We start from the raw sequence: 16,839 nt of genomic DNA on the forward strand, positions 1-16,839 counted from the left end.
CTAAAACACCACTTTGAAGGGGAGGACACACTTTTAACATAATTTAGACCTAAGGAGGCGGGAGGACGTTTTTTGAGAGGAAAACACAAGCACAGAGCCGCCGTGGAGGCCGGGTTTCATCTTTTCTTCCACCAACTTAGTCTTTTTATGTTTCTTTGTATGAATTGTTGTTTGGCTACCATGTCTATGTGGAGCTAAACTTCACATTCTAGGGTTGTGGTTCTTTCATGAATATTGTTATTCGGATATTGATTTTGATTTCTTAGTTTATCATATTGGTTTATTTATTCAATCCTGCACTTAACTATTTGATTGCTTGATTACCAATTGAATACTATCTACGAATCTAGAGTTGAACTCGAAAGTGGGAATTCTAGATTGCATATAGGATTGAGTAGAGCAAGTTCTTGAACCTGGGCCTCGGGGAACAGATTCGCGGTTAGGAGAGACATATACCTAATTGCCATGCTTGGTTGATTTACAGGAATTATAAATGCGTTCTTGTTGATTCTAATTTCATAGACATATAGGAGTTAGGTTAGCTTGAATAGGCGAGTAAGAACTCGACAGATTCTTATGAGCAATATTAACCCTGTCAACCAATAAACTCGATAAATTAGTTAGTCAATTCAATTGAAGAATACAATAGGAATGTTAGATAGCCCATAACCCTAGATCGTTTTCATTACATTGATATCATAAAAATCTGCTCTTTCTCTCTGTTAAAAGTTCATTATTTATTTTTATTTATTTTAATTAGTTTAGAATCAAATACTTCTAGGTTTAATTCTTGTATAGATAATTAGAAAAGTCTAATTTAGTTAATAGTTAATCACAAGTCCTCGTGGGAACGATACTCTACTCACTACTTTATTACTTGACGATCACGTGCACTTGCGTGAGTGCGTTTGGCCGCAACACCCTAGCGCCACCATGGACTCCTCAGCCGTGTCCGGCGGCGCCACCACTCCAAACACCCCCAAAATAACACCCTTGAACCTTCACCTTCCCCTCATTCCAAATCCGCACTCCTTTTCCTTCAAATGTTTTCCAAAATTCTCGAATTTCAAATCAAAAAAGACAGAACCCTAGAGTTTGAATTGCGAGATTTCTTCCCCAGTTTTCATGAGTCCAGAGCCTGATTTAGTCACAAAATAATGTTTTCGTTTGTTCTTGGCGAAGAACAAACGTTTGACATCATTTCGAGACTCAAATCGGAGGCCAGTCCTGTTCAATTTCAATAGGTGAGTCTTCTTATTTTGTTTCGTTTATTTCACATTATATTTGAATTTCCTGCTATTGAAACTAGTTAAACCAGTTTTCTTTTTTTTTCTTTTAGATTAATCTGTTCGTTTATATTTTTGCTTGCCTAGTTTTCTTAGATTTTTTAGGTTTTTGATTTTTCCTTCTCTTTATTCGTATTGATATAGCATGATTCTGTTATAATGATTAGTTCTGTTTAATTCTTTTTTTTATTGGTAATTCAATTCGGATTTCAGTAGCTAATTCAAGCCTTAATTAGGTTCGTTTGGGTTTGTTTTCACATTTTGGAGGTCTGGTTATAATTGGATGTTGTTTGGGTTATAGCTGAATAATTCTAAGCCCCTGTAGTTAATTCTGGTCATCTTTGACCAAGTTAAAAGGGTTGGGGTTAGTTTAACTTAGGTTAGTAATTTCAGGGGTGAAGAGGGTAATTAGGGTATTTCAATTGGAGAATCCTGCAGTAACTGAGAGTAGAACCCCCTAGAACCTTCTAGATTGGGGTTCCAATTAAAATTTCAGGAAATTGAATGGTGTAACTTGGGTAACAAGTCAGTCCCTTAGGGACTTTTAGCTAAAAAAGCTGAAAATAAAGAGGGGCTAGGGTGTAAAGTAAAAGTCTGAAAATTGCCCTAATTTTGCCTATAAAAGGCAGTATCCCTGCCTTGCAAAACAAGTTGGAGAGGGAAGAAATCTGAAAATTTGAAATCCAAAGTTTGAAGTCTGAAATTTTGAAAATCCAAAGTTTTGAAATCTGAGAGTTTTGAATAGTTTTGAGAGGGAATTTTCAGATCTAAGAAGAGTTCTAGAGAGCCTAGAAAGCTACTGAAATTCAACACAAAACTACAGAATTTGAGAGTTCAAATGCCTAGATTTTAGATCTTAGAGAAAGAAAATCCTGAAAATCAACACAAAAAATGGCTTAGGAATCCAGCTAAGCTACTGTTTGTATTCATCTGGTTGAGAGGTGTTTAAACTGGTTCATTGAAGCTTGGTGTTAGATTCAGCTGGGCTATTGTTCAATTGGTTTAACTTTAAAGCATTTCAAGTCGTTTAGCTGGGTTGATAGTTGTTGCTGATTTCCCCTGCTGTTTGCTGATACTCCTGCTTTACTTTTGTCTTCAATTTCCAGGTATTTACTTCACCTTTGAATGGCCAGAGGTTGTGGAAACATGTAGTTGAAGATTGATTTGAATAAAAGGCTGTTCCAAGCTGATTTCCTCTTTTCTGATTCCCTGTTTATTCATTTGATTTGTAATAAGAGATGTAATCCTACATGTTGTTCGACTTATTGATCTATGCATTTAAAGTTTCATACGTTCGATAGCCATGATTAAAAGTAGCATTGTTTGCTTTAGACTGTGTTATTCATTTAGTCAAACTCTGTTTTAAGTCAGTAAGTCATGTGTAATTAAATTAGGATTGTTGTCAGATCAGCTTGGATTAATTAGTTTTGCTAAGATTAGCTTGGATCCTGTTTTAAATCTGGTAATAGGTCCGTTAGGTTCAATTGCTCAAGGTTCATTTTAGTTTACTGAATGTGTCTCAGGTGTTTTGGGCCTAAACACATGATTTTCTAAAGTCAATACTGGATTTATGTTTTCTTTTAAGTAAATCGATTTGATAATATGTCAATAACTGTTTTAGTTGTTTTAAATTGTTTTAGTTGATTTAAATTGAATCATGAGCAGCAAAAAATTCAAATTCATCTTCTCATATACTTGTTAGTTAAAAATGCAAATAATATGGAAGCTGCCCAGGTGTTCGAAAATGGGCCTGTTTGTTGATACATGGGCCCAAAGCATTGGGCAGCCTTACAACTGAGGCCCCCGAAATACTTTCTGCATAGAGGTGGACCTCCAGTTAATTACTAGGCCCAGATCATGCGTTAGTATGCAGTGAGTTTCAGTAGCTTCAGAGTATTAAAGCATTGGGCCTCTCCTTCAGGCTCAGCTATGTCACATGTGTGTTCTTGTGTTTAGCAATTGAAATTTAAATCCACAGCCCATATCTAATCCTTATGACCTTAGTAAATTAGTAAGACCCTCAAAATAATTTTAGGAGGGCCATTTTAGATAACCCAATAATCTATGACCCTTCAAGCTTAGTTTAATATCCTTTAAAAGATGAAACCGAGGTGCGCTGCGCCAAACAAAAATCACAAATTTGTGTGGCCCTCTTTAATTACTTCCATTTAAAATACTTAGAAATCGGGACGGGCCATTTAGCGAATTTTCATGGCCTCCCGCAAAGTTATCAACACGTTAGTTGCTTTAGGCGCGTATTTTAATAATCTACTTTCCTAAATTCGGGTGCACATTTATGTGACCCAAATTCAAATCCCAACGGTGTTAAAATATGTCAAAAACCACGGGTGCATTTATTTGACGTGGTTCGACACGTGTTTTAATAACTTTGCAATTCTCCTTAAAATTAAATAAAAGTGGTAAATAATTTAAAATTGCACTATAGATGAAACATGTGTTAAAATCAGGTAATAGGCCAATTATGATAGTTTAAGCGACCGTGTTAGAACCACGGAATCCGGGGGTGCCTAACACCTTCCCCCGGGTTAACAGAATTCCTTACTCAAGAATTTCTGGTTCGCAGACTTCAAAAGGAAAGTCGAATTTTCCTCGATTTGGGATTTTAAAATAAATCGGTAACTTGGGACACCAGAAAATAAACCATCCCAAGTGGCGACTCTGAATAAAAATGAATAAATAATCCCATTTCGAATAATGTCACTTAAAGTGGAAAAATCCCTTATATACTATTCTTCGGGGTGGTGTGTAAAAAAGGAGGTGTGACAGTCAACACAATCCAGTACCGACATCTGCACAGAAAGTGCAGGTGCAATATCAGAAGATGACCTTTCGGGTCATCACATTCTCCACATCTAAAACAACCGTTCGTCCTCGAACGGACATAGAAAAGTACCTGAGCTGGGGAAAAGGTGGGGATATCTACTCCACATATCGAACTCGGACTCCCAGGTAGCTGCCTCAACAGGCTGACCTCTCTACTGCACTCGAACTGAAGTATAGCTCTTCGATCTCAACTATCGAACATGCCGGTCTAGAATGGCTACCGGTTCCTCCTCGTAGGTCAAATCCTTGTCCAACTGAACAGTGATGAAGTCTAACACATGAGATGGATTGCCATGATACTTCCGAAGCATGGACACATGGAATACTGGATGGATCGCTGATAAACCGGATGGCAACGCAAGTCTGTAAGCCACCTCTCCCACTCGATCAAGAATCTCAAAACGCCCGATGTACCTAGGGCTCAACTTTCCCTTCTTTCCAAACCTCATTACACCCTTCATGGGTGACACACGGAGCAATACTCGCTCTGCGACCATGAATGCAACATCACGGACCTTACGGTCGGCATAACTCTTCTGCCTGGACTGAGCTGCGCGGAGTCTATCCTGAATGATCTTAACCTTATCCAAGGCATCCTGTACCAAATCCGTACCCAATAATCAAGCCTTCCCCGGCTCAAACCATCCAAACGGCGATCGACGCCGTCTACCATATAATGCCTCATAGGGAGCTATCTGGATGCTCGACTGATAGATATTGTTGTAGGCAAACTCTGCTAGCGGCAAGAAATGATCCCACGAACCTCCAAAGTCAATAACACACGCGCGGAGCATATCCTCAAAGATCTGAATAGTACGCTCGGACTGTCCGTCAGTCTGAGGATGAAATGTTGTGCTCAGCTCAACCCGCGTGCCCAACTCACACTGCACTACCCTCTAGAAATGCAAGGTGAACTGCGTACCTCGATCCGAAATGATAGACACGGGCACACCATGAAGGCGGACGATCTCACGGATGTAAATCTCTGCCAACCGCTCTAAAGAATATGAAACTGCAACTGGAATGAAGTGCGCTGACTTGGTCAGTCTGTCCACAATAACCCAAACTGCATCGAACTTCCTCCGAGTCTGTGGGAGTCCAACAACGAAATCCATAGTGATACGCTCCCACTTCCACTTAGGAATCTCTATCTTCTTAAGCAAACCACCAAGTCTCTGATGCTCGTACTTTACTTGCTAACAATTTAGACACCGAGCTACATATGCGACTATATCCTTATTCATCCTCCTCCACCAATACTGCTGCCACAAGTCCTGATACATCTTGGCGGTGCCCGGATGAATAGAATACCGGAAATTGTGGGCCTTCTCTAGAATCAACTCACGAAGCCCATCCACATTAGGCACACAAACCCGACCCTGCATCCTCAAAACTCTATCATCTCCAACTGTAACCTGCTTGGCATCTCCGTCTCGCACTGTATCCCTAAGGACAAGCAAATGAGGGTCATCATACTGCCGCTCCCTGATGCGCTAAAACAATAAAGACCGAGCAACCGTACAAGCTAGAACATGGCTGGGCTAAAAAACATCCAACCTCACGAACTGATTGGCCAAGGCCTAAACATCTAATGCAAGCGGTCTCTCACCGACTGGAATGTACGCAAGGCTGCCCATACTAGCTGACTTCTTACTCAAAGCATCGGCCACCACATTGTCCTTCCCGGGATGATACAAGATGGTGATATCATAGTCTTTCAATAGCTCCAACCATCTCCTCTGCCTCAAATTGAGCTCTTTCTGCTTGAACAAGTACTGCAAACTCCGATGATCCGTGAATACCTCACACGACACACCGTAAAGATAGTGCCTCCAAATCTTCAGCACGTGAACAATGGCTACCAGCTCTAGATCATAAACAGGGTAATTCTTCTCGTGAACCTTCAGCTGTCGCGAAGCATATGCAATAACCTTGCCATCCTGCATCAATACAGCACCAAGTCCAACTCGGGATGCATCGCAATACACCGTATAAGAGCCTGAACCTGTAGGTAACACCTATACCAGTGTCGTAGTCAAAGTTGTCTTGAGCTTCTGAAAGATCGCCTCACTCTCGTCCGACCATCTGAACGAGGCACCCTTCTGGGTCAACGGGGTTGCTATAGATGAGAACCTCTCCACAAACCGACGGTAATAACCCGCCAATCCCAAGAAACTCCGGATCTTTGTAGCTGATGTGGGCCTAGACCAGTCCTTGACTGCCTCAATCTTCTTAGGATCCACCTGAATACCCTCTGCTAATATGACGTGACCCAAGAAAGCAACTGAACTCAACCAAAACTCGTATTTTGAAAACTTAGCATATAACTGGCTGTCTTTCAGAGTCTGAAGAACGACCCGTAGATGTTGCTCATGCTCCTCTCGACTGCGGGAGTAGATCAAGATATCATCAATAAAAACAATCACAAAGGAATCCAGATAGGGCTTGAACACCCGATTCATCAAATCCATGAATGCTGCTAGGGCATTTGTCAGCCCAAATGACATCACTAGAAACTCGTAATTCCCATACCGAGTCCGAAAGCTATCTTAGGGACATCTGTTGCCCTAATCATCAACTGATGGTAGCCCGACCTCTAATCAATCTTTGAAAACACATTGGCACCCTGAAGTTGATCAAATAAGTCATCAATCCTCGGTAATTGATACTTGTTCTTGATGGTGACTTTGTTCAACTGCCGATAATTTATGCACATCCTCATCGACCCATCCTTCTTCTTTACAAACAACACGGGTGCACCCTACGGAGAGACACTAGGTCTAATGAAGCCCTTATCAAGCAAATTCTGCAACTATTCTTTCAACTCTTTCAACTCTGGCGGGGCCATACGATACGATGAAATAGAAATAGGCTGGGTGCCCGAAACCAAATCAATATAGAAGTCAATATCCATGTCAGGTGGCATCCCCGGTAGGTCTGTAGGAAATACCTCTGGAAACTCTCGAACAACTAGTACATAATCCATGGAAGGAACCTCCGCACTAGAATCGCGAACATAAGCCAAATAAGCTAGACAACCCTTCTCGGCCATACGACGAGCCTTCACATAGGAAATAACTTTGCGTGTAGAATGACCAGGAATCCCTCTCCACTCTAATCGAGGCAACCCCAGCAAGGCTAAGGTCACTGTCTTGGCGTGACAGTCCAATATAGCATGATAAGGTGACAACCAATCCATCCCCAAAATTTTATCAAAATCAACTATATCAAGAAGTAGGAGATCTACATGAGTCTCAATACCCCCCAATAATGACCACACACGAACGATAGACACGATCTACAACAATAGAATCCCTCACAAGTGTGGACACATACACGGGAGCACTTAAAGAATCACGAGGCACAACCAAATATGAAGCAAAATAGGATGACACATACGAATAAGTAGAACCTAGATCAAATAATACCGAGGCATCCCTATTGCAAACTGAGATCGTACTTGTGATAACCGCGTCAGATGACTCAGCCTCAGTCTTGGCTGGAAAAGCATAGCATCAGGGCTGGGCCCCACCACTCTGAACTATATCTCGAGGACGAGCCCTGTCTGGCTGGCCTCCACCTCTAGCGGCCTGACCTCCACCTCTAATGCCTCGACCTCCACCTCTAGCTGTCTGACCCCTACCTCTAGCTGGCTGAGCGGGCGGTGGAACACCCGGTGCCGGGACTATGGCACGAGAACCCAAATGTCGAGAACTACTCGATGATTGAGGGCAAAACTTAGCAATGTGCCTCGGATCGCCACAAGTATAATAAGATCTCGGCTGCTGTGGCTGATGACCCTGAAACTGACCCTGGCGGCCTAAGTAACCACCCTGAAAACTCTCGAGCGGAGGTGCACTGATAGGAGCTGATGGTGCACTATAGGCTAGCTGATCGGAATACTGCATATGAGGGCCACGACCACCTGAAGCATTGTGAGAAGCCTGGAGTGCTGAATGAAACGGCCTGGGAGGATGACCTCTGCCAAAAGTACCCCAACCTCCAGATGAGGCCCCACTGAATCCACCGGAGTGACGAGGCCTCTTGTCAGACCCCTGACCACTCCCCTATGATAGAACCATCTCAACTCTCCTGGCCACATTGGCCGCATCCTGAAAAGAAATCTCGCTCTCCGTCTCCTTAGCCATCTGCAATCGAATAGGCTGAACGAGTCCCTCAATGAACCTCCTCACTCTCTCTCTCTCTCTCTCAGTGGGAAGTATAAGAAGAGCATGACGGGCCAAGTCAATGAATCTGGTCTCGTACTGAGTGACGGTCATACTGCCCTGCTAGAGACGCTCGAACTGCCTGCAATAGTCCTCTCTTAGTGTAATAGGAAGGAACTTCTCAAGAAATATCTGAGAGAACTAGTCCCAAGTCAAAGCAGGCGACCTAGCTGGTCTAGTCAACACAAAGTCATTCCACCGTCTCTTGGCGGACCCTATCATCTGGAACACAGCAAAATCGACCCCATTGGTCTCCACTATCCCCATGTTCCGCAGCACCTCATGGCAACGGTCAAGATAATCTTGTGGGTCCTCAGAAGCTGCCCTACTGTAATAAACTGGAAAGAGCTTGGTAAACTTGTCCAATCTCAATAAGCTCTCAAATGACATAGCTAATCCACCAGCGGCCTGTGCCGCAACAACTGGATGAACTACTCCAACTAGCTGTGCTGCTGGAGTCTGGTACTGGGGAGCCATCTGCTCCGGAGTGTGAGTAGCAGGAGTCTGTGCTCCTCCTCCAGCCTGGGAGACGGCTGGTGCCACGGGAAAAGTGCCTGTCTGAGCGACACTCTCCATAAGGCCCACCAAATGGACCAAAGCGTCCTGAAGTACGGGGGTAGCAATGAAACCCTCTGGGACCTGGGTTGGTCCCACTGGAACGATCTGGGCTGGAGCCTCCTCGTCAAACTCCACCTGAGGCTCTACCGCTAGTGCTGCTGCTCGAGCTCTGGGTTGAGCCCTACCCCTGCCTCGGCCTCTGGCACGGTCTCGGCCTCGACCTCTGCCCCTCGTAGGAGCTGCCACTAGGGACTCTAGTTGCTGCTCAGCTGAAGACGCAGTACGTGTTCTCACCATCTATGAGTGAACAAGAGTAGAAGAGTTCGGTTAGCACTGAGAAAACAAAATCGCACGACAGAGAAGAATAGAAGTGGTATTGTTCCTAAACTCTATAGCCTTTGGGAGATAAATACAGACGTCTCCGTACCAATCCCCCAAACTCTACTAAGCATGTTCGTGAATTGTGAGACCTAGGCAACCTAGTGCTCTGATACTTACTTATCACGACCCGAATTTCCCACTGTCGGGACCGTGATGGTGCCTAACTTTTCCGTTGCTAGGCAAGCCAACAATTAGAGACTAATACGCGAACTCTTAAACAATTCAAAAAAAATAACCATAATTAAACCATAACAGATTAAAGGAGTGCGGAATTCATAATAACCCAATAATTATACACAACTACCCAGAATCTGGTGTCACAATTCACGAACTTCTAAGAGTCACTACAAATAACTGGCTGAAGGAAAGTACAACTATTTTCGAGTTAAAAGAAACAGTAAACTGAAATAACTGGAAGGGGACTCAAGGTCTGCGAATGCCAGCAGATCTACCTTGGGTCTCTTCTGGGATTGAAGTCAGCAACTCAACTCGGGTCAACACGATCCAGTACCGAAATCTGCACAGAAAGTGCAGAATGCAGTATCAGTACAACCGACCCCATGTACTGGTAAGTGTTAAGCCTAACCTCGGTGAAGTAGTGACGAGGCTAGGACAAGACACATACACAAACCTGTGCAGTTAAACAATATGCGAGCACAATAACAACTAATAGAAGCAAACAGGTAATAACGGGAGGGGAAACATGCTAAGGGGATTGCAAAATAAAGAATCACAGCAGTAGAGAAATTTAGACAGCTAGTACACCTTGAACCAATACCAATAAGTAATTACAGTAACGGAAAATGCACGGCATCACCCTTCGTGCGTCTACTCTCATCCTCACCAGATATTCAATAGTAACGACACGGCATCACCATTCGTGCTTTTACTCTCAACCTCACCATATAAACAATAGTAACGGCACGACATCACCCTTCGTGCTTTTACTCTCAACCTCACCATATAAATCAAATAAGAAAGGCACGACATCACCCTTCGTGCTTTTACTCTCATCCTCACCATATAAATCAAATCAGAATGGCACGGCATCACCCTTCATGCATTAACACTCTCCCTTACCAAAATAAGGAACAATAATAATAGGGAGATAGAAATGACAACAACAAGTATTACTTCAACAATTACTTCCACAAGATCAACCTTGACTTTGAATCAATACCAAAATTCGTACATATGATAAGAACAATCAACATAACATTAAACTAGTCTAAGCATGGATAATATGATCACAGAAAGCCACAATTTTATCAATAAGACTCACTAGTATATTATGACTCAACAACAACGCATAGGTACTCGTCACCTCACCCATATGTTGTACTCAACATTCAAACACGTAGCAAATAGGCAACTAAGACGTAATCCCTCAAGCCAATGTTAACCACGACACTAACCTTGCTCCAACGACCAAACTCAAAGCTCAATCACCGCTTTTCCCTTCACACAAGCCTCCAAACCAATAGAATCTAGCAAATTACCAACCAAACAATTCAATTTAGGCCTTAGGAACTACCCACGATTGCAAGGAATTCAATTTAGGCAATTTTTGAAAAAGTCAACAAAAGTCAACACCCGGGCCCGCTTGGTCCAAACCCGAAATTCGGATCAAAATTCAATTACCCATTCACCCCCGAGCCCGAATATATATTTGGTTTTGGAATCCGACCTCAATTTGAGGTCTAAATCCCTAAATTTCGAAATCCCTAGTTTCTACCCAAAAATCCCCAATTCCACCATGAAAATCTTAGATTCTAGGTTAAAATCTTGTAAAATGAAGTAAAAGATTGAAAGAAACTAGTTTAAAATCACTTACCTATGATTTGGGGAAGAAATGGTCTTTGGAAAATCGCCTCTTGTGGTTTAGGTTTTGAAAATTCGGGAAATAAATCAAAAATCTCGTCTAAGTCCCTTTTACACAACTGCAGATGTCACATTTGATCGCATTTGCGAGGTCCTTCACACCTCTACTGCTTTCGCAATTGCGAAGATATGTTCGCAATTGCAAACTTGAATCTTCGCAAATGCGACTAAAAGATCGCATTTGCGATCACTGCCCCTCCCAACTTTACTATGCAAATGCGAAAAATTCCTCGCAATTGCGAGGTCTGCCTGGTCCAGCTACTCTTCGCATTTGTGATGAGAAGCTTGCAAATGCGGAACCTGCGTTCGCAATTGCGATGCCTGATCTTGCAAATTCGAGATCAGAGGCCTGCAACAAGATCAGATACACCAGCAAATTTTTTCCAAGTTCAAATCACTCCGTAGCCTATCCGAAACTCACCCGAGCCTTCGGGGCTCCAAACCAAACATGCACACAAGTCTTAAAATATCATATGAACTTGATCGCGCGATCAAATCGCCAAAATAACACCTAAAACTACGAATTTAGCACCAAATCAAATGAAATTCTCAAGAGCACTTTGAAATTTCTATTTTCTCATCCGGACGTCCGAATCACGTCAAACCAACTCTGTTTCTCATCAAATTTCACAGACGTGTCTTAGATATTATATTGAACCTGTACCGGGCTCTGAAACCAAAATACGGAGCCGATACCAACAAGATCAAACATTAACCAAATTCTTAAAACCATTAGATTTTCAGTATTTTAATTTTCATCAAAAATTCATTTCTCGAGCTAGGGACCTCGGAATTCGATTCCGGGGATACGCCCAGGTCCCATATTTCGATACGGACCCACTGAGAATGTCAAAATACGAGTCCGGATCCGTTTGCTTAAAACGTTGACCGAAGTCAACTAAATCAACTTTTAAAGGCAAAAATTATTATTTTCAACATAAAAGCTTTTCGGAAACACGCCCGGACTGCGCAGGCAAATTGAGGAGGGCAAAAATGAGATTTTAAAGGCCTCCGAACACAGAATCGAGTTCTAAAACATAAGATGACCTTTTGGGTCATCACACTTAATATACAAAACAAATTCATTTATCGGGAATTATTTTTTGGGCGGCCCAAAAATATAATTAAAAGCTCAGCAAATTATATCTAATGACTTTGAAAATGGATGATCTTAATTTTTTGACAGCCGCTTGTCCTATGAGCAAACTTTTAAGGTCAAAACTCAAAAGTTGTATTCACGGGGTAAGAGAGAGGTAACACTTGTCAAAATTAAAGTTCAAGACAACGAGGATTTTAGATTTGGAAGTATTAATTAGTGTAGTTTCGAAGAATTAATTTTGAAAATTACCTACATAGTTATGTTTTATATGTTAATTTTGAAAATAAATAATCTGAAAGTATAAGATAAATATAAAGTTTTGGAAATAAACCTAACTAAAAATAAATATTCAAGGCACCTAACAATCTAAAAATTTGTAGAGTAATTTATATGAAGTTAGTTGTCACAAAGTTGAAGTTGGTCGACATATTCACTTTTGTAGCTTTAGAAAATCAAACTATTCCCTCAACTATAATTATATATTAATAAATTATATTAACATTTAAAATTTTATGTAATATTTAAAATTTTGAATCCAGCTAATTAAATTGCACCATAATTTTGATGGGATATGATTTAAGGATCAATGTTCGCACTAAAAACTTTTCAATAGATGAGTCTAATCTATCGATATATATTGACACAATATATCATAAAAATATGAAAAATTAACATGAAATGTTGATCAACTTTTATCCTTCATAAGTGTCGTTCATGTTGAAAAAAATCGTAATTATAATTAGTAATTTATTTTTAGTATAAGTAACATTTAAGATTTTAAGGACTTTCATGAAGTAGAGCTTCTTTCTTTATTGAGTTAATTAAATAGGATCGACATTTATCATTATTTTCATGATTTTACACTTTCTTCTTTTAGCTTTGTTATATAACTCAAACATAATTTTTAAAATAATATTTATATGACTTTTTTTTAAAAATTTAATATTATTGAGACAAGTTACACGCGCAGAGCGGATACTCTAAGACTAGTTTATACTTAATATATAAAACATATTCATGTATCGGGTAATATTTTTTTGGACGGCCCAAAAATATAATTATAAGCTCAGCAAATTATACCTAATGAAGATAGATGATCTTAATTTTTTGACCATCACTTGTCCTATGAGCAAACTTTTAAGGCCAAAAATCAAAAGTGATATTCACGGGGTAAGACAGGTAACACCTGTTAAAACTAAAGTTCAAGATAACCTACTTCGAAGGCCATTCTTGCAAATCAATCTTTATATGCTCGGAGGCCCAAAACGATTTGGGTCAATCTGAACATCATCCAAATGGGCCAATCCTTACCCGATCCACAAATGATCTAACGGAAGTGCGAAACTGATTACTTTGCTTGAAGGTATAAGACGGCGAACTGAAGAGATGGCTAGGGTTTTCTTCTGTCATCGCCTTTCAGCAACAGCTGCTCCCTCTCACAAGTTCGGGAACCTCCATTCACAGCGAATATGGTACGCTTTTTGTATTATGCATGAATTTTTGGTGTTCATTTCTTTTTGTGACTTTTCCGCCCTTATTTTGAGCGAGTATAGTTGTGTTATGAGTTACTGAGAGCTTGTTCAGAAGGGTTATCATAGTTCTGTTTGGATAGACGGATTTTTAAGTTAGCGACTGCAGAATGCCACAGCGCCATAAATATTTGTCGATATGGTTATGAACTTAGTATAAATATACTTTCCTTAATAAAATTATAATTGTTCAGTTATATTTTATGAAATGAGTTCAATAAGCGAATAAGTTCGCTGCTTTGAATATGACACATTAGGGTATGCCAAAATTGTCTCTTAACTTTCATCTGAGAATTGCCGTTGCTGGAATTAAGTTTAAATGATTATACTGTAAACAGTAACATGCGGGACAGCGATTCTTTTGGATTGCTGCCATTTCTTCTCAATACACAATAGTACATCCCAATGAGGCAGCCGGGTAGATCGCTTGCATTGGGAGGTTAGATATTGCAGTTCAGCAACTATCTTATGATTGAAATATTGACATAGAGGCTAGCCACTCTGTATTTTTCATGGATCACTTTGTAACAATTCGATAGAAGAACTAGATTTTGACCTAGTTGAGCCAGTGTAAGTAGCGCCATGTACATGCAGTTCATATTATTGCTATTTCACAAAATAAAACGAGATCCACATTGATAAGGTGTAATTTTTATTGGCTCTTTGCTAAGCTAAGTGAGATTTCTTTTTTTACCATGTTATGATCAACTATGTTTCATATAGCACTAGTAGTGTCAGGCTGAAGAATCTATTGAGATACTGTAAACAGTAACATGTGCAAGATATTGATTCTTTTGCATTATTACCATGTCTTCTCCGATAGTATATCCAACTGAGGCTGCTGTTAGATGGCTTGCATTGTGAGAAGTCAATTATTGCATTTAGCAACTTGTTTATGATTGAAAAGCTGACATAGAGGCTAAATGTTTGGTTAATCTTTTAGTTGTGTGAATCATTCACTGGTAAATATTCTGATATGTTTTTGGATTTTGTCAGCTCCTTAGTCTTATGATAGTTTTTTTATATTAGAGCTGACATCTCCCTTCTTTTGTAATCTCTGCATCTTCTTGATGCCTATTAATGTTATCCTAATTACCTTATTAAAAAAAACTGACATAGAGGCCAGCTACCCTGTAGTTTATATGGATTCACTATGGTTACAACTGGATGGAAGACCTAGATCTAGACCTTGTTGAGCCAAGTGTAGATAGAACTCTGTTCAGTTAAGCTCTTTTCAAAGTTATCCATTTCAAAGCCAAATTTTGAAGTTGATATACTATCTTTGCTGCAGACTAAGAGGACAAAGAAGGCTGGAATAGTTGGGAAGTATGGTATGTATATGGCTACTTATTACCTCTTATTTTCCTTCTTATGGTCACCTTTGTCTTTATGAAAATTCATGCATTTCTAAGTGTAACTTTATTAAGGGCTATGCTTGACTGTTTATGCTTCGGATTCTATAGCTGTTGGGTCCGTTTGGTAAATTTAAGGACCACTTGTGCTCTCCTGAACTTGTTTTAGTTCCCATTTTCTTGTGGCTAAAATGATGAGAACTTTTACGGAATGCTATAGCTTTACATCTTCCTGTGATGTAAGATAATGATTAGCATGTCTTCTGATGTTGAAATTTTATGTGCTTTTAATTCTTGATAAAGTTGTCCTCCCTGACTTGATTTGCTCTCTATTTTCAGGCACCCGTTATGGTGCTAGTCTGCGGAAGCAGATTAAGAAGATGGAGGTTAGCCAGCATAGCAAGTACTTCTGTGAGTTTTGCGGAAAGGTATGGTTTTCTGGTTTAGGAATGTGATATTTACCATATTTGTGCTGCAATTCTGCATTTCTGTTCTTTACAGAGCATTAGTCTGCTTTAAAATTGTGCTTGTTGTGCTTACCGGATTCTTATTTTTATGTTCAGTATGCTGTGAAGAGAAAGGCAGTGGGGATATGGGGCTGCAAAGATTGTGGCAAAGTAAAAGCTGGTGGCGCATATACATTGAAGTAATTACTCTTTGAATGTGTTCATAGTTTCCCCTTTTGTTGTTGTCAAATAATTTCTTTTTTCTCTTAGCAATAACACCATATTTCACTTTTTGCGATTGTTAACTAATTCTTATTTCCTTTGCAACAGCACTGCAAGTGCTGTGACAGTTAGGAGCACAATTCGCAGACTGAGGGAGCAGACTGAGAGTTGAGCACGTTTTATCTTTTATGCCAACGTTGTTTCAAGATCAGCGTTGTTTTCCTCGTGAATTTTTGATGGCTGTGAACCAGCTCAGTCTGCTGTAGGAAAAAACCTAGTTTAATCTGAGATGATTGCTGTCATTTTTGCCTCTTGTTGCAGTCAAGTTTAGAGTTATCTGGATGCATTAAATATGGTCAAACTTGGTAACCGGTTTGTGTTACATTCACTTGTGTTGGGCAGCAGCTTTCTAGTGATAAACGAGCTGTGGCTTCAAATTTGATGCACTGATTCTTTACTGGAATGTGATTTTGTTAGCATGCAAAAGTTAACCGCATGATCGGAGATATAAAACTTATGATTTAACATCATAAATTCTTGATCATCCAAGTTCAGGTGATTGACTGTTAGTGACTGATAGATAATATCCGAGTTAGTTAGCCCATAGAGTAAGATGAATTAAAAAAAAAGTTACAATAATATCCAATTTCGACCAATATCATCCAGTTTCTAAGATTAACCACAACACGTGCACTGATCTACAAAGGAAGCCAACGTCTTTTGCATACTGATTTTCTTCTCTTTGACTTGTTGGTTTGAGCGAAAAGGCTTTTTACGGGTTGAACTTGAACCATAAGTTAATTTTACTAGTATGCACAAGAATTTGCAACAATTGGTTAGGCGACTAATATTTTTCCCTATATTTTAAGCTTTTAAAATTAATGGACAATGAGTCTGCCCCTTTACCCTTCTCTATTTTAAGTACCGAACTCAGTGTAACAGTGAGGTCGGCGTTCAATTTGCTATGTGCACCTATCACACATCCTGAGCTGTTATACATTTGCCATTAAACCAA

The 16,839-nt window shown here is 40.2% G+C and overlaps 1 protein-coding gene across 1 annotated transcript; it reads left to right on the top strand.

Annotated features, from left to right (window-relative positions):
- The first annotated feature begins 13,640 nt into the window (after positions 1-13,640).
- On the top strand, positions 13,641-16,310 carry LOC109219699 (60S ribosomal protein L37a). The gene is made up of 5 exons (XM_019384174.1): positions 13,641-13,747; positions 15,096-15,135; positions 15,496-15,584; positions 15,720-15,802; positions 15,933-16,310. Exons 1-5 carry the CDS (start codon positions 13,745-13,747, stop codon positions 15,994-15,996), a joined length of 279 nt encoding a protein of 92 aa, XP_019239719.1. The 5' UTR covers positions 13,641-13,744; the 3' UTR covers positions 15,997-16,310.
- The last annotated feature ends 529 nt before the right edge of the window (positions 16,311-16,839 follow it).

The sequence above is a fragment of the Nicotiana attenuata genome, unplaced genomic scaffold (assembly GCF_001879085.1).
Source record: "Nicotiana attenuata strain UT unplaced genomic scaffold, NIATTr2, whole genome shotgun sequence".
NCBI classification, from domain to species: Eukaryota; Viridiplantae; Streptophyta; class Magnoliopsida; order Solanales; family Solanaceae; genus Nicotiana; species Nicotiana attenuata.

Bases quoted from the DNA above. Each gene is read 5' to 3' on its own strand.
- LOC109219699 (XM_019384174.1), top strand. The intron at 15,136-15,495 runs GTATGTATATGG...CTCTATTTTCAG, and splicing joins TGGAATAGTTGGGAAGTATG to GCACCCGTTATGGTGCTAGT. The intron at 15,585-15,719 runs GTATGGTTTTCT...TTTTATGTTCAG, and splicing joins TCTGTGAGTTTTGCGGAAAG to TATGCTGTGAAGAGAAAGGC.